Source organism: Otolemur garnettii, unplaced genomic scaffold (genome assembly GCF_000181295.1).
Source record: "Otolemur garnettii isolate 467f Iridium unplaced genomic scaffold, OtoGar3 scaffold00043, whole genome shotgun sequence".
In the NCBI taxonomy this organism is placed as follows: domain Eukaryota; kingdom Metazoa; phylum Chordata; class Mammalia; order Primates; family Galagidae; genus Otolemur; species Otolemur garnettii.
In genome coordinates, this window is record NW_003852438.1 from 11,426,159 (window position 1) to 11,447,292 (window position 21,134).

At 44.2% G+C, this 21,134-nt stretch overlaps 2 protein-coding genes across 5 annotated transcripts in view; both read right to left on the bottom strand.

Moving 5' to 3' along the window:
• MYO1A (myosin IA) overlaps positions 1-6,849 on the bottom strand; it is a 23,004-nt gene extending 16,155 nt beyond the window's left edge. The window contains exons 1-9 of the mRNA XM_023513614.1: positions 6,633-6,849; positions 3,882-4,015; positions 3,663-3,778; positions 3,310-3,404; positions 3,005-3,109; positions 2,741-2,787; positions 2,534-2,597; positions 2,233-2,331; positions 198-301 (exon numbers count right to left, since the gene is read on the bottom strand). Of these exons, the coding sequence (XP_023369382.1) occupies positions 198-301; positions 2,233-2,331; positions 2,534-2,597; positions 2,741-2,787; positions 3,005-3,109; positions 3,310-3,404; positions 3,663-3,778; positions 3,882-3,995 (744 nt within the window). The 5' untranslated portion in view covers positions 3,996-4,015; positions 6,633-6,849. The remainder of the gene's footprint in view (positions 1-197; positions 302-2,232; positions 2,332-2,533; positions 2,598-2,740; positions 2,788-3,004; positions 3,110-3,309; positions 3,405-3,662; positions 3,779-3,881; positions 4,016-6,632) is intronic.
• Positions 6,850-12,672: 5,823 nt separating this feature from the next.
• NEMP1 (nuclear envelope integral membrane protein 1) overlaps positions 12,673-21,134 on the bottom strand; it is an 11,623-nt gene continuing 3,161 nt past the window's right edge. The window contains exons 2-7 of one of the 4 annotated variants that reach the window (XM_023513631.1): positions 19,531-19,624; positions 18,949-19,063; positions 17,578-17,803; positions 15,853-16,026; positions 14,973-15,149; positions 12,673-12,953 (exon numbers count right to left, since the gene is read on the bottom strand). In XM_023513631.1, the coding sequence (XP_023369399.1) occupies positions 12,941-12,953; positions 14,973-15,149; positions 15,853-16,026; positions 17,578-17,803; positions 18,949-19,063; positions 19,531-19,624 (799 nt within the window). In that variant the 3' untranslated portion in view covers positions 12,673-12,940. Of the gene's footprint in view, positions 12,954-14,972; positions 15,150-15,819; positions 16,027-17,577; positions 17,804-18,948; positions 19,064-19,530; positions 19,662-21,134 lie in introns of those variants that run through there. The other 3 variants (XM_023513632.1, XM_023513633.1, XM_023513634.1) reach the window with 3 other exon arrangements.

Genomic DNA, 21,134 nt, shown 5'->3' on the forward strand with positions numbered 1-21,134 from the left:
CCCAGGGGGACAGCTTGAAGCTCTGTCTCAAAAAAAAAAAAAAAAATGGGCAGTGCCTGTGGCTCAAAGGAGTAGGGTACTGGCCCCATATGCTGGAGGTGGCGGGTTCAAACCCAGCCCCAGCAAAAAAAACTGCAAAAAAAAAGAGAGAGAGAGACAACCTACAGGCCCAAGTCTAGCCCACCCTGGGCACCTACCTGTACAACCTGGAAGCTGGCAGCATCATCCACGCCATCCACCCTGAACACCTCCTGGTTCAGATAGGCATAGCTTTTTGCATCCCGCTCAAGCTTCAGAGCCTCTGACGAGGGGAAGAGGGTTAGTACTGGGCTCGGGGGGCCTCCAGCCTTGACACCTCACAGTGTTGCCCCAGGTGGGCTTTTTCATCTATTCAAAGTAGCCATTTTTGTTTTCAGTGCTTCCCTTGCCTCTTGCCTTTTGGGGTCATTAATTCCTATGATGATAGACTGAATTTTTAAGTAGTATTCAGGGTTTGGGCATTCATATTGTTGGGTTTCCTTTCCAACGTTTATGAAAGAAAAGCCTTATTCTATTCTTCAACCCCCCACTTTCAGAGTTTTAAACTTTGTTTAAATTTTGTTTAAAATAATAACAAATAAGCAAACCCTCCATCCTGCTCAGGTGCCTCTGGAAGGATGAAGGTGGGGGAAGAAGGATAAGCACAGACCTCTCCCCCACCTCTAGCTCAACACCTCACTCTTGGCCCAGGTTGGTCCATTCATTGTCTGTCCACTGAGTACCAACAAAGCAGCAAATAGTGTGTCCCCTGATCCTTTCACCTCTTCTGGAGTTTTCTCTAATACTGAGGGACTAAGTCAAATGGCTCTCATTGTTCCAATAGTGAATCTTTGTCCCAACTCATATCACCTGGACTAAGTTTGTTTTTTTCTAGCTCCCACAAACAAGCAACTTCTGTGTTGGGACTGTGTTTCTCATCTCCATATTTTGTGCACCTGTCTGGCATGAAGGATCTTTTCTCTTTTTAATAAGTGAATCAATGGAATGATCAAAGCTGTTTACCAGAGATGGTAAGGATGGGTTAATCATGGAGCTTGAGAGATGTCAATTATCTGTCATGTAAGTGATCTGAGAATCAGGGAGTATCCCTCAAACTAGAGTTTAATGGCAGCTTCTCCTGGCACACAATTTTGAAACAAGAGCCTGCTTAGGAGGAGGATCTGGAGGGAGAATGAGTCAGAAAGCCTGGGGACAATGACACGAGGGAAACCTGACCCTGAGTCAGCTTAAACCAAGAGGTGACAAAATCAGCAGAACAAGACGTTACAATTTACACAAATGGAACATGATCAAGACTATTAAGACAGGAAGGAGAATAAGACCGCGGGGCTCTTAGAGATTACAGAGATCTCCAGAAAGGAAAAGGAGATAGCAAAGGTTCAGCACAGAATACCCAGAAAACAAACACACAGTGAACTCTGGCAGGACTTAACATCCTACCAGATCCTCTAGTGATGTCCACCCACAGCCACTTGAGGCCAGTCCAGCATCCAGGCTGGCGTAGGCGCTTCCCTAGCACAAGGCAGGGACTCCATGCCTTCTGCTCGTAGCCACCTGCATGGGCCTGATGGCCTTGATCACACGGTACTGCAGTGGAACTGTTCTCATGTCTGTTATGCCATCCCTAGAAGACTCTAGGTTCTTTGAGGACAGGGCTCATGTCTTACTGAACCCTGTATCCCTAGAGGCTAGCATAGTATTTGATCATAGTATTCAAGAAATGTTTGAATGAATGAATGAATGAAACCTCCATAGAGCTAAGAAGGGAAAATCAGAGTCAGGGTCCCGAATGAGGCAAACGTAAGCCCAGGACAGATTCACCTAGAGCTCACTGAAGCTCCTCAGCACAACACCTGCCTGCTTCCCTGCTGAGTGGGCAATAAAGCCTGTCACTGAAGGTAGGAAGGCAGCTGCAGATGAGTGAGTGCTCCGTGTGTGAAGCTAGCTGGAGGAAAGAGGAACCCAGGCAGGATGGAGGAGTGAGAGCAGGGAGAGGCAAGAAGGCACATCCCTGACAATAAAACCTCAGAAGGGAAGACAATAGATAGGTCAGGGGATTTGTTCCCAACAATGGGTGCCTGAGGCTCTGGGTGAGGAATACAGCAGGGGAAAGTCTGGAAGGAGGCTCAAAGGAAGAGGGGACCCAACGGGACCAGAGGTTCTGGGGGTTGGAGACCCAGGGCAGGCACATACTCAGCAGCTGTGCGTCTGCTCCTGCCAGCAGCTGATAGAAGATGTGGAAATTCCTTTCCCCTTTGAGCTGCTTCACCACGCGGGATTTCTCAAGCAGGTCTGGCAGAGAATTGGAAAATAACATCCTGAGGGCCTTGAGAGAGGCCTAGCTTCCCTCTTAACTCCACCCTCCACTGGTGTTCCTAGTCGCTGGGAGGTCACCGGGAAGCCCAATATTCCACCTTCCTATAGCATCAGACTAGCAGGAAGGAGTGTTGTGGCCGGGCAGCAGAGAGAAGTGAGTGACATGGGGGACACATACAGTTTGTGATGACACCGCCGAGGGGGGATCCTTTGAAGTCAAATTCAATGTCCATGTATTTGCCCTTCAGAGAAACCAGAGATAGGGGCTTTGTTTCCTCCCCTTCTCACCTCCCTGTGCACGGTCCAGTCCAGTCCGGGCAGCATTCCTCCCTCTCAGCCCCCTCCCTGCACCCTCTCCCCGCAGGTTGGGAGGTTGTTCACTCACAAATCGAGAGGAGTTGTTGTTGCGAATGGTCTTGGCATTGCCAAAAGCTGCAGAGATGAAGAAAGGGAGAAGTGAGGTGTCTGAGGGGAGAGGAGGGACTAGAGAAGGGAGTGGGGACGGCTTCCAGGCCCTGCGCCAGGCTTAGACTTCTCAGGCTGAATGAGAGCAGCGTTTGGGGAGCACTGGGGAAGGGGGTCTGGGGCCGAGTGACTCTGGCCTTGGTGGGGGATATCGGACAGAGAGGGCAGAGACTGGAATTCTCACCCTCCAGCACTGGGTTTGACTGAAGCAGCTGCTCCTTCACAGAGTTCACCTGCTCCCCTTTCCCACAGACGGCCGCCACGTAAGACATCACCAGCTTACTAGCCTCTGAGCACAAGAAAGGCTTGTGTGGGTTCCCACCTGGGAAGCCCCCCAGCTTCCATCACCCCAGCACCTCACCACCCCTCACAGTCAGAAAAACTGGAAAGAGAGCTTGGTGGGGGGCACAGGACTAGTCCTGGTTTGGTGTAGGACAAGGGGGTGGCTGGAGAGGTGACTCCACGGGCTCCCCCAGCCAGGGGTCTCACCAGTCTTCCCCGCTCCACTCTCGCCTGTGATGAGGATACACTGGTCTCGGCCCCGGTCCCTCAGTGACTGGTATGCCACATTTGCCAGTGCGTAGCTTGGGAGTAGAAAACAGGCAATGACCAATGTGGGCCAGTCCAAGATGTCACCTTTCTCTTAGTCTCCAGCTCCTGGTTACATCCACTCTCCCCACCTGGACAAGCCTAGCAAAGAAAGGCCTAGAAAGGGGCCTCCAGAGGGCCAGGGAAGCAGGATAGCTGGAGAACCCCCTTCAGGGGAAGGGCTAGAAGAAATTAGGATGCCTCACTGTCCAGCAGCCGGGGCCCAGCAGCTTTCCCTTCGTCCTTCTACTCACATATGGGGCTTCAGCTCATAGAAGATACAGTCCCGATAACTGGCTATAAACTCTGGGCCATAGATGGGCAGCTGTTGGTAGGGATTCACCGAGATCACCACATTCCCAATGTAGGTCTGGAAACAGGAGGGAAGGTGAAAGGAATGAAACCGGGGTGGTGAAGGTGGGAGTATGTGAACCCTCTGGCCGCCCACACCGAGGGGACCCATATGCACTCACATAAATCTCCTTGTTTTCATAACGCAGTTGAAGGTTCTTTAGCAGAGACTCCTCCACCAGGGGTTCCAGGAGGACAAGGTCCTCCACCCCCACGGAACCATCCAGGAGAGACATGTCCAGAGAGGCTACTGAACCTGGAAGTGAGTGGGGCATTTTGCTGATGCCAGCTCAGCTTTAGGGGCAGTAATTATCTGAGGGGAGGAAGGCTGAAGGACCTAATAGAGCCCGTTCCCCACTGCCCTGGCTCCATAGAGAGGCCCCCACCCTCAGTGAGGCCTCTAGGCTAGTCCACACTGAGGGAGGTGGAAACTCTCCGTGGGAGGTGGGAGAGTCCTCTGCTCGGGGGAGGGGGGATAGAAACACCTGCCTCTGACCCCCCAGGGAAGGAAGGTACAACAGAGGAGCAGAGTGGTGGCTGCAAGAGAGAGGCTGTGGAGGAAAGCATCAACCAAGCTTTGTGCCACAGCCAGGTACAGAAAGCCCTCTTCCTCTTGTGCTGGGGCCCTGGCCAGGGTCCTGGCTCTCCAACTATTTAGCGTTCTTCCCAATCCCTTACCTCTCACAGCTCCTATTTCAGTCACCCAACCCTCCTATACCCGTTTCAGAATTTCTTCCAAAGGTCTCTCCTCTCCTTTCATTGCTATGGTGAGCTGGGGACTGGGGCTAAGCATGGCAGCTCACACCTGTGATCCCAGAGCTTTGAAAGGCGAGGCAGGAGAGTCACTTGAAGCCAGGAGTTTGAGACCAGCCTGTGCAATATAGTGAGATTCCCATCTCCACAAAAGATTTTTTTTTTTTTTTGAGATGGAACCTCAAGCTATCCCCCTGGGTAGAGTGCCATGGCATCATGCTCACAGCAACCTCCAACTCCTGGGCTCAAGCGAGTCTCCTGCCTCAGCCTCCCAAGTAGCTGGGACTACAGGCGCCCGCCACAGTGCCCGGCAATTTTTTGGTTGCAGCCATCATTGTTGTTTGGCAGGCCCGGGCTGGGGATTCGAACCTGCCACCTTAGGTGTATGTGGCTGGCGCCTTAGCTGCTTAAGCCACAGGCGCCGAGCCCACAAAAGATTTTTTAAAAATTAGTTAGGCATGGTGGGGCACACCTATAGTCCCAGCTACTGAGAAGGCTAAGGGAGGAGGATCATTTGAGCCCAGGAGTTAAAGGTTGGTGTGAGCTATGATTCCATTGTACTCTAGCCCCAGCAACAGAGTGAGATTATGTCTCTTAAAAAAAAATTTAAAATAAATGGGGATGGCTGGGCACAGTGGCTCACATCTGTAATCCTAGCACCCTGGGAGGCCAAGGTGGGTGGACTGCTTGAGCTCAGGAGTTAGAGACCAGCCTGATCAAGAACAAGACCTTGTCTCTACTAAAAATAGAAAAATTAGCAGGATGTGGTGGTGTGCACCTGTAGTCTCAGCTACTCTGGAGGCTGAGGCAAGAGAATTACTTGAGCCCAACTGCTTGAGGTTGCTATGAGGTGTGATGATGCCACGGCACTCTACTCAGGGTGACGGAGTGAGATTCTGTCTAAATAAACAAACAAACAAACAAATGGGACTGGAGGTGACGAGTTAGGGGACAGAGGAAGGAGTGCCTCTATAAAAGAATACTTCAGGGTGGCGCCTGTGGCTCAGTGATCCCAAGGGTGGCGGGATCGAACCCGGCCCCAGCCAAACTGCAACAACAACAAAAAAATAGCTGGGTATTGTGGCAGGCGCCTGTAGTCCCAGCTACACAGGAGTCTAGGGCAATAGCGTTGCCTAAGCCCAAGAGCTGGAGGTTGCTGTATACTATGACGCCACGGCACACTACCGAGGGTGACAAAGTAAGACTCTGTCTCTTTTTAAAAAAAAAAAAAAGAGAGAATACTTCAAAGAAAATGAAGGTGGGGGTTATTTCCCCAACAAACAAGTGGCTGTCAGGACCTCTGAAGGAACTGCACATCCAGCCTGAGTTTTCCATCTCCAGCTTTCCTGTAAACTTCTGGCATGGACCTTGCCCTGGAGGGACACACCCAGCTTTTCAGTAGTGGGTAGGAGTAGGCAAGGAGGAACAGAGTTGGAGCTGCAGGCAGGTTGTGAGGCTCAAGTCTGCACGCACTAGGCACATGGCAGGTGTTCCCTGAGGAGGAAGTCCAGCCTTCCCTGTGAGACTGAGTTGGCGGGGCGGCGGGGTGAGGACAGAACTGTACAATGGTCAGTGCCACCCCGGAACAGGAGTAAAAGAGACACATCCTCCTTCTCGCCCGCATCTCTGAACTGGGGTAGGGGAGAAGGGGGGCAAGCAGGATGGAAGCAGAGCACCAAGGGGCACAGGCTTCCTTCTCCCCTCACTCAGCCTTCCTCAAGCTCCAGGAAAAGAAAGTACCTGTTACCTCCTAGGACACAATTGAGGAAGCAGTAAGAATACCTACTGATCATAGCAGTCTCTAGAAAGCATGCAGCATTTACCATGGGCCAGGCAGGGCTCTAAACACCACATAGAATACTTCATTTGATGTTGACAATATCCCATGAAGTAGGCACTATTATTATCTCATGTTTTCCAGATTTTAAATAAAGCTAACTAACCTGGCAGGAAGGTGAGCAGCAGATGGTAGGTTGGGGGAAGGCATCTTCTTTGGATTTTAGATTTGAGGAGAGGGAGAATATGATTGGATAGAGGTGGGGAGGGGGAAGGAAGCAAGGCCCAGATGGAGCACCCCTAGGTGTTAATGAGGAGCAGTGACAGGTCAAGGCAGGACTCACCCAACACTGGAACTGGGTATAACTTCAGTGTCCCTTGAGAATGGTGGATGAAATCCCAATTTGACAGGAAGGGGGCAAAAGAGCCTGGGTTCCCAGGGGTGGAGAGGCGTCTTAGTTAATGGGAGCTGTCCATGGTGTCAGGAAGCCAGCAGAGGCTGCCCTCCTCTCGCCAGCAGCGTCTACTCTTCTGACCTTTCTCTGTGCTGCCTCCTCCAGCTGGGGCTTCCTGTGCCTGTCAGACCAGGGGAGGCCAGAGGTGGCTGCTCAGCACAAAGTCCAGGCTGCTCCTGCTGAAGGCGTGGCTACTTAACCCTTCATGGCCTGCACCCCAGAGGGAGACGCTAAGTCTCTCTGCAGGTAGGAAAGGGTTCCTGGCTGGCCTTAGGTGAGAAGCTTAGGGGGAAAGTTCTTGCTCCCTTGTCTCCTCAATTTGGAAATGAGACCCAGAGAATGGAATTTATAGCCAAGGCAATGATTTCCTAAGGACAAGTCAAGAATTTTGTCAAGGTAGGGTGGAGTGTCTTCCTAGCAAAGAAATCGTATTTCCCTTAAATCAACTCTTTCTAATTGGGAGTGAAGAGTGTTATGAGATTATTTGGGGGAGCTAAGCAGACAAATCCACAAATTCCTCTCCACCCTATGAATGAGACCCCCTCATGGAGACCCAAAGGTTAAAGGTTTTAGTAATATCTCACATTTGCATAGCTCTCCCGGTTTCACTGAACGCCTACCTGTATGGTCTCACTGAATAGCACTAGCTTAAGGAAAGCAAGGTAGATAGATACTCATTGAAAAGAAAAACTAGAGGCAAATGCCAGGCTTGGAGAGGTTACACAATGTGCCCACAGTTCCACAGCTGGTACACAGCAGTCAGGAACAGAACGCAGGTTCCTGGCCCTAAGGCTGCCATAGGTTGCATCCCAAGATCTGATGTTTCTAATTTTAACTCTTATTCACTACCAGGATACTGAGTAAGACCCTGAGATGCTGTTTCCTGGGCATTAGCCCAGTGGGAAATAGCTCCCTCTGATAAATGACCAGCTCATAAAACCCTGTTTTCCAAGTACTCCCTCATCTACCCAGGAAAGCAGGCCCCTCTACCTACTACCCTCTCTCTCAGGCATGCATAAAGAACAAATCAGACAATTTTAGATCCTAACTGAAGACAGATTTGATTCTCCAACTCCCAGCCACGCCACCTGGTGCAAGGTCCAAACCCCATTGCTCTCAAAGAAGCACTCTGCATAAGCCTGGCCTGTCAGCGGTTCCAAATCAACCTGCCTTTGCATAATTTATTGACGGACTATATATACTTGAAGGGGGAAAAAGGCAAGGAAAAGAGACAGAGAGACAGCTGAGTGGAAATGACGTCAAAACATGGTCCCAAGGGAGCCAGACTGCCACCCAAATGGGAGCCTGGGTGTGCACGCGGAGACGGGGCTAGTGGGAGAAGGTGGTAATGAACATGGTGCTGCTGCCGTCTGCCTTCTCGCTGAGCATGCTGGCAGCATTCACTGTTAGCCGCTTCATCACCACTGCCTTCCAAGACAGGAGTGATCGGCTGCACATGCTGCAGATCATGCTATAACATGTAGACTTCACCGGGCCTGGAGAAAGGAGTGGTCTGGGATTCATTGCATTTGATATAACTGCTGATCTGGAGAATATATTTGAGTGGAATGTTAAGCAATTGTTTATTTATCAGCAGAATATTCAGGAAAAAAATGATCTAACCCAAGTTGTCTTATGGGACAAGATTATTCTGAGAGGTGATAATCTGAAGCTGCTGCTGAAAAATGCAAAAACACTTTTTCTTTGACAATGAAATGGTCTCAAGGAAAACAGGAATGTCACTTTGACATTATCTTGTTTTTTGATACAGGGTCTTGCTCTGTCACCCAGCTATTGTGCAGTGACAACATCATAGCTCACTGCAACCTCTAACTCCTATGCTCAAGCAATCCTCCTGCCTCAGCCTTCTGAGTAGCTGGGACTACAGGTGCCTGCCACCACACCCAGTTAGTTTTTTCTATTTTTGGTAGATAGGGTCTTGCTCTTCCTCAGTCTGGTCTTGAATTCCTGAGCTCACAGGATCCTTCCACCTTGGCCTCCCAGAGTGCTGGGATTATAGGTGGAAGCCACTGTGCTCAGCAAGTACCTTTTATAAAGTTAGTATCTCTTAGAAAATTGATGAGTGAATTGATTTTATCATATTGCTGCCCTTTCAACTTTACCAGAAATCAGCACCAAAGGATTTGGGAGTGGGGGGTCAGCTTTTTAAAGTGTAATTTATATCCAATAAAATTCATAGCCTGGTATGGTGGTTAGCACTTTAAGAAGCTAAAAGGTGTGAGGAACACTCAAGACCAGGAGTTTGAGACCAGCCTAGACAATATAGCAAGACTCCATCTCTACAAAAATAATTTTGTTTTTTTTGTTGAGACAGAGTCTCACTATGTCACCCTTGGTAGAGTGCTATGGCATCACAGCTCACAGCAACCTCAAACTCCTGGACTCAAGCAATTCTCTTGCCTCAGTCTCCTAAGTAGCTGGGACAACAGGTGTCCGCCACAATACCCGGCTATTTTTTGTTGCAGTTGTCGTTGTTCAGCAAGCGTGGGCCAGGTTCAAATCTGCCACCCTTGGTGTATCTGGCTGGTGCCATTACCACTGTGCTACGGGTGCCAAGCCTACAAAAATAAATTTAGTAGGCATGGTAGCATGTGCCTATGGTCCCAGGAAAACCAACAAAACAAACAAACAAAATATATATATACACATATATATGTTAGATAATAAAAATATGAAATTTTTAGATATGGTAAGAAATGTATTTGTGGACAAGAGGGTCTTCTTGGCTCTTATGAATTATCTACAGTCAACAGCATTTACCAGTTACTACGTACTTACTATGTGCCAGGCAACAAGCTAAACACTTTTTACGTCATTGCTATTCAAAATGAGGTCCACATACCAGCAGCATCTGAGTCACCTAGAGCTTATCAGCAATGCAGCATCCTGGACACCACTACAGACTTACTGAATCAGAATCTGTACTGTTACCAGGTGATTCCAGTGCATGTTAAAGTCTGAGAGCTGCTTTATTCACCCTAATCTTTTTTTATCCTCGTTAAAACCCTATGATGTAGCACACCCAGCAATTATGCTTTAAGTTTTTATTAATTCAACCATTAATGATCACCTGTGTCTTTTACCTAGTAGCATAGAAGGAAGAAAAGATGTCATTTACGTGCATTAATCTACATGAATTTACATATGGTCCACATGCTGTTTTCTTCCTATTTTGCCTATTTTCTGTCTTAAAAAAATAGACAAGGGATTTCCATACAGTCTAAATAACTGAGAAGAGAGAAGACAGATACAGAATTAGTATAAATGTTATAAAGAATTCTTAGAGTAAAGAAAATAGCCAGCACATAGAAGAAAACAGAAGGTACCAGACTCCTAGTGCAGAAGCTGGGCCCAGACACAAGAATTATTCCATGGCTCCTAATGTTCACTACAGCTCTGCCCCTCTTCCACCCTATGCAAAGCTCTCAGTAGGCATCCCATAGCTGATCTTCAGTCTTCCTCCTGCCCCAATGGACAAACAAGACATACTTTATGCCAAAAATAATAATAATAGAGAAGAGAATTGAAGCACCATCAGAGCAGCTCCCTGGACTAGGAATAACCTTTGTTTTAGTTTTCTATGAGTAGTACAGTAGTATAAGCTGCTACTCCTGCAAAAATACCCCTTAGAGATGTGACCTTTTGGGAAATCATCCAGTCCAAGGATAGAAATAGACCACCACAGACTCAGGATGGGAAGAGGTAGGTAAGAAAAAAGCCATCTCATCAGAAAGACGAAATTGAGGAGTTAATAGCTGATTACTTAAAACAAGAGCACCAAACAAGAAAAGCACATGCTCAGTAAGAGACTAATATGTCTATAAAACTTTATTAAAATTGTGATTACTTACAAACTGTACAATAAAAATGAAAAAATTCATAATACATAATTATTTTTTCTTATAGAAAAGAGGGTAAAAATGAGACCCCTGGGCAAAGACACATCCCTGATAATTTTTTTCTTTACAAACATTCATGAACATTTATTTTTAACACAAATGACAAATCCTTTTTTTTTTTTTTTTTGTAGAGACAGAGTCTCACTTTATCACACTCGGTAGAGTGCCGTGGCGTCACACAGCTCATGGCAACCCAGCTCCTGGGCTTAGGCAATTCTCCTGCCTCAACCTCCCGAGTAGCTGGGACCACAGGCGCCCACCACAATGCCCGGCTATTTTTTGTTGCAGTTTGGCGAGGGCTAGGTTTGAACCTGCCACCCTGGGTATCATGGGGCCAGCGCCCTACCCACTCAGCCACAGATGCTGCCCCAAATGACAAATCTTTTATTTAAATAGTGCTAAGACATTACCCACAAGCTAAAACTTACCCAGTAATTGCTTAGCTCTGCTACTTCAACATCAATTCCGTAAACATGGGAATTGTGGCAACCGAAGGCTGTAACACTTTCTAGTGCTCATAGGATGAGCTATTATATTAACATAAGAATACTACTCATGTTATAGTCAAGGTCAGAGAAGGTGATTTCATCATTTTCAAGTTATCACCAAACAAGTGTGAAAAAAGGAAGACAACACACATGGGTGGGTGGTGTAGAAATCCAAATCCCACATTTTTGGGGTCTGTGTGACCCACTCCCATCCCCCCTAAAGCTATAAGTTGATGTTGGCATGAATCTGCCTTGTTTATTCCCAGCAGGCTATGGCTCCTGTCACATAAGGCACCAAACACTCTTTTCAAGGTAGTATCCATCTAGAATCCAACTCAATAGCAACCTGAACCTATAAGCTAAGTTACCAAAAGATATCACTGGGTCACAACAATTACATAGGTTCCCCTAAAAAAAAAAAAAAATCAGTTTCTGATTAAAACACAAATAGAAATAGAAGGTTTAGGTGCATTTGCTTTGTGCAATGGCTATTTTATATGTTTACTACTTGGTTTCAGTGCCTGTATAAATGGAAGTACAATAAATCTGTCAAAATGTCCTTTCCTCGGTTCAGATAAAATTCCTGGCATTTCAATACAGATTATTATCTCATATGTCAGACCTGAGTCCAAAGGAATACTAGAAGGACATTTAATTTCCTTTCCTCGTACTTCAACTTTCAGTACTCAATTTAGAGAAAAGTTATGAGTACAGAGCTGGGAACCATTTTTACGCAGGCATCCCTCTAAGCCCATCTTTTTTTCTCTGAAACAACAAAAAGATTGAGGACAATTATGTAAATCCATTCCCAGGCCTTCTGTGGATATCAGGGCCTGAGGAGACTATCAGGCTTATTTGGGAACTTTTATTCATAAAACCTCTATAATATATGCCAAATAGGGATTGTGTTAAAAGGAATAATCAGTGAAGAGAGCACTGAGTCCCAGAATGGATGAATTAACATAAATGGAATAGTAAGACTAGTCATCAACAAAATTCCCTTTGTAACAGCCATAAAATCATGAATTTGGGGAGAAATAAAATAGCTTTGGTGGGATGCAGTGGCTGATAAGAATTCCTTATTAGAAGGTATCCAAGTTGCTAAACTGTCCTTGTTTGGGATCACTATATTCCATTGGTCTCACGAAAACAAACTGAGTGGGAAAGTGAAAGGGAAATGTTTTATACCGATTGCCTCTTACATTCTCCATTAATGGAAGTCACGCTCTACACAACTTGGTCAAAACGATTAGAGGCAATAGATTTCCAATGCTGATGAGACCTGAGCCCCGGAGCCCATTTATGGCTTGATATTTGCCAATCAAGATGCTGACGTGGCAGCAGACATGGCTCCAATGTCCAGGGCGTCCCATAGTTATCCCTTCAATCCTAAGAGATGAGACTGTGCTGAAATTGCAAGAGGTGTAGCTGCCAGAGAAAATTAAACGGGGGCTTTTTAAGTGGTGACTGAGCCAGCAGACTAAGTGGCCAAGAGGGAGACAAGAGCAGCTTGAAGGGCTTATGAAGTCAAGCAATCTCCAGGCGCACAGAGGCACTGCAGCATCTGTGCAGAGCCACAAGGCAGGCAGGGCAAGGACACACAGCACACACAAGAAACATCATCCTTCTCTATCTGAGAACAATTGTCATGCTACAGGACCAACTGTCACCTCCACCGCCTACAGCTCAAGTCTCCAACTACCAGACAGGGAGTAATATATTGAGTTCGATTTTACTCACCGTGAATGCCAAACAGTGGAAAAACTGGTCTTAAGATGGAAACTGTATTTCACAGGAGTTTACTAAACAAAATAGGAGGAGAGTCTTTTACAATGCTTTCTCACTGAAATAAAGACACACATCAGGAAAAGCTACCCTAGAGGCAAACTCCCACCTTCCTAAGGAGTGGCTCTTTTGAAGAAGGCACTAAAATCTACAGAGAATCCTGAGACCATTCATTTGTACAACTGAATTATTCTTTCAAATCAACTTATGCTCAAATACGCTAGTTCTCAGTTTCTATAAATAAAGTTTAAAAGTGTATTTCAGAGGTTTTAATAGTTCTTGTTGGAGGGATAAAATTTTGCTACGTACAGAATTCACAAAGGCCTAATAGTTTACCAAAGTTCCTTTCATCCTGCAAATCTAACCCATACTTCCTGACTGAATGCTGCTCACTTTCCATTCTATGTCTCTTTGCTGCCAATTGAGGTAGTTCTCTCTTTAGGACACTTTAAGGCTGTGGGAAATACTGGTAGAAACAATCAACCCAGAGGGCATCTCAGAGCTGACTCTCTGGAAGTCAGCAATGAAGTCAGGGCCTTTCAAAATTACCTGCTAAATGGGTGGTCTGAAAGAGTCCTTTTTTAAAAAAGGACTTTTAAAAAAGTTATCTGCCTTCCCCATGATCATGGTACATAAGCCAGGAAAGCTGATGCTGTGCTCTTGCCATGAGCATCTGTCTTCCTGGCTAAAGTAATTACAGCTTTTTCTGAGGTATGAGGGTGAAGATCACAAAGAAAGAACCAAGCAAATGACAGACACTTGGGAATTTGCTCCCTCATAAATGACACTGCTGGTCTATAAGGGTACTTTCCAACAGGAAAAGAATGTGAAACTAATGCCACTGTAATAAAAGGCAGCATAAATCTCAGGTCAGAAATGGAATAGCAAGTAAGTTCATAGAAAAATGTGTCTAATCCTGATGGCTGAGTGAGCATCCAGAGGCATGAAGATAACCTGGAGGTCCATTTCCTATCAGCTATGCAGCTATAAACTGTACATCAGAAAACGTCATAGATAATTTCAGGGCTTAGGCTTAGCTAGATTTGGGGGAATACAGGTAATTGAGGAAAGGCTGAAAAGGAATGAGTAGACAGAGAAGAAGGGAAAGAAAAAGGAGATAGTTTCTTGATTCCACAGAAACTCAAAGCTTATATGACCCACTGATAGGAAAAATGTATACCTGTAAAAAGCATGTGAATATCCCCTAAGCAAGATCACTTCTCCTAGCTAGCAGGAATAATGCTGTAAACTAAGGAGAAGGATGTATAAGAAATGAAATAAACTCTGAATTGTACATACTCCACAGTAAGGGAATATACCCTTCAGAAAAGGAAAGGGGGGCAAGGAGGACTAGGAAGGTCAGAACACAAATGTGATTTTTAAGATGGAATGAAAAGTTGAACATAACAAAAAGCCCAAGACACCTCAGCTACTGAACAGCCTGCAGGCATGTCCCTAAAAGCAAACAAGATTTAAATACGACATGTGTGAGAACTAATTCAGAGCTCAGAACAGCAGCTCCTGGGACTTAGGAGCCAACTGGGCTTGTCACTCTGGAGCACCTGCTTGTTCTATAAGACTAACAAAAATCCATTTTCCTCCAAAAAAGAGTTAAATCAAGTCTTAATTCTAAAGTCACTAAAAGAAAGACAGGAGTGAAAAAGGTTCAGATTTGTGGATTTCTCTCTGGAAGCTGCAGCCTAAGGTCTGAACCGGTTCTGACCCGGGAGGGCCAGCCTGTGGCAGAAACACCACAAAGAGGAGCTAGAACACCGTGCTGCGGCTATCCAGTTACTCTGGGAACATGAAAGAGGGGTGATCAATTAATAAACAGGCATTTACTACTTTATTCCCTCTCCTTCCTCAGGGATCCCACAGAGACCACCCAGACCATTTCCAGAGGGAGGCCGCCTCGGGTTCCCATGTCAGTGGGAGTTTCTGCTTCTGATTCAAAGGGCTGGAGCAACTACACAACACACACATGAGCCAGTGAGGCTCCAAGAAAGTCCACATAAAGATAACTGACCACCACCTACGTCAAGAAATTGTTTTGTGTGATGGGGGGGCAGTGGGAATGTGAGTCTTCCTCCTCAGAGGATGTTTCCTCATAGCTTTCATCCTGGGCAATAATGCTCCCTAATCCATACTCCTGCTCATGGACAGAAACTTCATTTGGTGTGAGGTGGGAAGAGCCTTCCACAAAGTCAGCAAATCTAGAAAAGAGAAGATGAATTACACATTAGCAATCTGCCTTCTGTCCTTCATGTTTTCTTTCAAAATAAGAACAAGCTGAAACCCTTGATATGCTTACAGTTCAAATTACATTGAGTATTGCCAACATCCTTCTTCTTACTCTGGCAGGTAAGCAGACTAAAGCAAAAACTAAGGAGAGAAGAAAAGCTGGGATCATAGGCCAATATTCTCGCAACGCTATCCTGCTTCATAAGCACTACCCTACCTTTTGTAGTTACGGAAGTGCTAAGGTTCCTTTACTCATCCATAATCCTGATAAGATTAAGGAGCATTACACAGTTATTTGTGTTTATGGCCCTATAAACTTTATGCCAACAGGATTCCAAACTGAAACTCCACATACTCATTGGTACAGTTGCTCTCAACTAAAAGGGAAAAATAAACCCATTAACTCAAAGCAATACAAAACTTTCAGAGGGGAAATCTAATATGTCTCTAGTCTTCCCAACTCAGTGCCACAATCAAAGCTAGAGTAGATAGTTCCCTGAGGAAACAGGCTACAGCTTAACATACGATATGTGTACCTTTCTCTTGACTACTCCTAGTTTAAGAGATAAACCAAGGCCACAAATACAACATAATTATCTAGAAGTATAATCACTGTTAGAAGTCAAGGTCATGATTACCCTGACAAATGCTTGGTATGTCTGCCCAAGAGTTTACCTTTTTGGAGACTGGATTCGAGAAACAGTCTTCCAAGCAGAACAGTCTGGACTATTACAAAATTCTCGGAGTTCCTCTAAAGCCTTTCGGGTTTCTACCTCTCCTTGTATCCGATATTCTTCTTCTGTCAGAAGACGAGGAGGGACAGGCTTTTCTGCTGCTTTACACATCTTTCTGTGCCCACCAAAATAACATCATGAATCATTAATCAGTAATCTATATCTATCCCTACCTCTAGCTCCCTTCAGAGGGCCAAGCATACAGCAGACAGCCCGAACATCAAGTGCCATCACTCCCACCTTTCTTTCATAGACACCTTTAGTTACAATGAACTCCTGACACATTAGACTATGAATGACAAAAAATTCACTTATTTTCCAATGAATGGAAAAATGACAAGAAAATGATGGTATAATATTTGGGTCCACAGAAAGACAAATACTTCATGTTTTCATTTATAAGTGGGAGCTAAACAATGTATACACAGGGACATAGACTAAGGAATAACAGAGAGTGGAAACCTAGAAGGGTATGAGGGGTGGGAAGGGGTAGATGATGAGAAATCACCTAACTGAGTACAACGTACATTATTCAGGTGACAGATACACTAAAAGTCCTGACTTCACCACTACATGATACAGAGGGTGCCAAAAAAATGTATATACATTTTAAGAAAGGAAAAAACTGTATTAAAATTGTAATACTCAAGTTCACATTTGATCTCTGCAATTGTAAGAAACACAAGATACAATATACAAAAGTATTACAATTTTAATATAATTCCTTTCTTAAAATGAGTATATATTTTTGGCCATCCTCTGTATATCTATGTAACAAAATTATACTTAACTATAAATGTATACAAGTTAAAAAGAGAAAATACGAAAGCAAAATAAAGAAATTATTTGGCCAAAGTGGCTCATGCCTATAATCCTAGCATTTTGGGAGGCCAAGACAAGAGGATCGCCTGAGGAGTTCAAGACCAGCCTGGGCAACATAGTAAAACCTCATCTTTACAAAATAAAAAATAGCCAGGCATGCTGGCATGAGCCAGTAGTACTGGGTACTTAAGAGGCTGACAGCAGGCAGATCACTTAAGCCCAGGAGTTTGAGGCTGCAGTGAGCTATGATCATGCCACTGTAATCTAGGCTGGGCAACAGAGTGAGACTCTGTTTAAAAAAATAAATACATAAATAAATAAATTAAACACAGAAAGAAAAGAAATTATTTGATTAGTTAAAAAAAAAGACTGAGGTCCATTACATTTGTTTCCCAAACTTTAGGTATCACTTTCACTATTTACAATAGACAACCACTAACTGCCTCAGAACCTATGAACTTTCCATATTCATTATGGAAGGCAATAACATGCTATGAAGTACACCTTAAAATAAGACAAGGACTGCAGAGCCAATGCGCTACAATCTGAAACCAGGTGACTTGAGGCATGTGGTATAAAACTGATATAATTTGTGCCACCTAGTGGTAACAAGAACACATGACACTTTACTGGATATTTTTATTTTATATAAAATAACTAGAACAATAATATAAAAATGCCTACAGTGAGTCTAAAGAAATAGACTCAGGAAGAAACAAATGTAGAATAATAATACAATAATTATTCATAAACAAAGGCTCCCGGGTCAACACCTCTGTATCCTTTTGCTGCAACTGCATCCCACCTTGTACATGTCAATACAGTTATATTGCCTTCCAGTCACCTGTAGGTGATGTACAGCCACTGAATAGGATACTCCAGGTTCTTAGTACACAGAGCAATGATGATAATGGCAAGGGCAATGTGTGGTATCTGGATGCCGGAGTACATGAAACACAGGCCCAGCAGCTGCAAGGCCCAGGTCAGCAGGTTGATATTGCGTTCGTTCTCCAAGGGTCCATACTTGTAACACACCGCAAAACTCACGAATCCAACTGTGAGGACGTAGCCTATGAGAACAGAAGGCATTCTTTTTCATCTATATCCGATAAAAATAATTTGGGGGGGCAATAGCCACATCTATTGAAATCAGACAAGATCTTTCCTCAATAATTCACTCTTTTTTCATTATTAGAATGTATTTATCTCTATAAATTCCTATACTTTCTGCTGCCCCACATTCCTTTAGTTCAAACAGAGCATTAAAGCCACACATTGAACAACTCTCAAACTATCTATTTAAAAAACCCAATATATGAAAATCCAGATTAATCACCTCTCAAAGGATAAATCAAAGGTTACTACCTATATGACCAAAGGACTCATACTTCTTTTTTTTTTGGTATGAAAGGTCTTTATTGGTGGGGGAGGGAGGCTGCAGAGCAGCCCAAGGAGGAGAGAAAAAGAGAAGAGAAGAGAGGAGAGAGAAGAGGGAGAGAGATGAGGAGAGAGTGGAGAAGAGGAGAGAGACAGGGAGAGTAGAAAATAGCGAGGGGGAAGAGGGGAAAAAGAGCAGGACTCATACTTTATAAAAATTCACTGCAGAGTCCTTTATTTAAGGTCCCTAAGTCTATTTAAAATATGATTATATTAATGAAATCAATTTATAGCTTTTTCAGAAGATTACTTATTGTGTAAAGAGAGGTACATTTACAAATACCAATAAATCAGTATCTTCTCCTTAGTAGCATCTTTTTTTTTTTTTTGAGACAGAGCCTCAAGCTGTCCCCCTGGGTAGAGTGCTGTGGCATTACAGCTCACAGCAACCTCCAACTCCTGGGCTCAAGCGAGTCTCCTGCCTCAGCCTCCCAAGTAGCTGGGACCACAGGCACCCGCCACAACGCCCGGCTATTTTTTGGTTGCAGCCGTCATTGTTGTTTGGCAGGTCCGGACTGGGGATTCGAACCCGCCACCTTAGGTGTACGTGGCTAGCGCCTTAGCCGGTTGAGCTATAGGCGCCGAGCCAGTAGCATCATTTTAATGTAAGAGAAGGTAATGACTACACAAGGATTAGATGTGAAAATTCATGATTTTTAAAACTTTTACAAATGACATGAAAGATTATCTCCTGTAAGCAGGCAATTTTTTTCATGATTAAATTTACTGAAACACCCCAAAAACATACAAAAAGGAAAGCAAAACCAGAAACACTTACTTAACAGATACTGCCAGTAACACCTCCAGATCTCTTGTAAATTTTTAAAAACTAGTTGAATGAGGTACAGAGAAAAAGACCAGCCTCCTACCAGGATGACGTAAATGGGACTTTTCTAAGACAGAGAGTAGAAGCGAAAGCAAAAAGTTACAATAAGCTTTCCATACATAAAAGGAGCAAAATGGAACAAAGGTTTTTTTAAATTTTTGACCTACTCAAAATGCACGAAAAAGTATCTCTCTCAAAAAGATGTCCTTTATATTTAAAATGGTACTGTCTGTAAGATACACTGAGAAGATGAGATGCTAAATAACTGTCCCTGGCTATGTAATTGAAAAACAGGAAGCAGAGACTTTAATCTCCCACTGAGCACAGGAGAGCACAGGATTTTAAATAAGAAGAATTTGCCTGTAATTAGACTCCAAGTTTCACCGTGGAAAGTACCTTTTTGAATCAAAGAAGGAGTAGGACACTGACTCATCAGCCACCAATGCAAATTTTTAGTGTTCTAAGACAGCCCAGGAAAATAGCCCTCAGTTATCCCAGTTCATCCTAATTGTGCATGAGGATTTTACTACTTACCTTGGGCATAAACTTATACAGTATAAAAATGATGATTAGTAGAGAGGCCAAAATTCCCATACTCATCCCAGCAGAATAGTAGAAAATTTGACTTCTGTAGGAAGAAAATTTATTTCATGAGTATACGTATATACTTCATATACAGCCTTGTTGAAAGCAGAACAAATAACTCAGCCAAAAGATTTTAAAAGGTACAAATGTCAGGTGCAGTGGCAACACTTCGGCCTCTTTAGGCAAAGAGTTTGAGACCAGCCTGAGCAACATAGAGAGACCACCATCTCTACAAAAAGTTTGAAAATTAGCTGGGCATGCTGTTGTGTCTGTCTGTACTCATAGCTATGCAGGAGGCTGAAGTGGGAGGATCAATTGAGCCCAGGCATTTAAAGTGAGTTGTGATCACACAACTGCCTACACACCGCACCCCAGGCTGGGCAAAAGAGACCCTGTCTCTAAAAATAAAAAAATAAAAAGGTACAAGAGCAAGTACAGGTATACCTTGGAGATATCTTGAGTTCAGTTCCAGACAACTGCAATAAGTGAATATTGCAATAACGTGAATGTTCCAATAAAGCAAGTAACACAAACTTTTTAGTTTCCCAGGATATTTATACTATAGCCTAGTAAGTGAAGAACAGCATTATATCTAAAAAAAAAAAAAAAAAACTGCATACCTTAATTAAAAATGCTTTATTGCTAAAAAATGATAATGATCATCTCAGCCTTCAGCAGGTTATAATATTTTTGCGGGTGCAGGGTCTTGCCTCAATGATGATGGCTGCTCATTGAGCAGAGTGATAATTGCTGTGGCAATCTCTTAAAATAAGATAACACTGAAGTTTGCCACATCAGTAGACTCTTCCTTTCATCAAAGATTTCTCTATGTATGTGATGCTGTTTGACAGCATTTTACCCACAGTAGAACTTCATTCAGAACTGGAATCAATCCTATCAAACCCCACTGCTGCTTTGCCAAGTTAATGTAATGCTCTAAATCCTTTGTTGTCATTTCAGCAATGCTCATACCATCTTCACCAAAAGTAGAGAGCCTATCTCAAAAAACCACTTTCTTTGCTCATCCATAAGAAATAATCTCTCATCTATTCAAGTTTTACTATGAAATTGTAGCAATTCAGCCACATCTTCAGGCTCCATTTCTAATTCTAGTTCTCTTGCTATTTCCACATCTGCAGTTACTTTCTCCAGTGAGCCCCTGAAAGTCATTCATGAAGGCTGGAATCAACTTCTCCCAAATTCCTGTTATTCTGACCGCCTCCCACAAATCATAAATGTTCTTAATGACATCAGGTATGCTGAACCCAGCTCAGCACCTGTAGCTCAGCGGCACCAGCCACATGCACCATAGCTGGTGGTTCAAATCCAACCCCAGCCTGCCAAACAACAAAGACAACTACAACCAAAAAACAGCCAGGTGTTGTGGCAGGCATCTGTGGTCCCAGCTACTTGGGAGGCTGAGGCAAGAGAATTGCTTAAGCCCAAGAGTTTGAGGTTGCTGTGAGCCGTGACACCACAGCACTCTACAGAGGGCAACATAGTGAGACTGTCTCAAAAAAAAAAGGAATGGTGAACTCTTTCCAGAAAGTTTT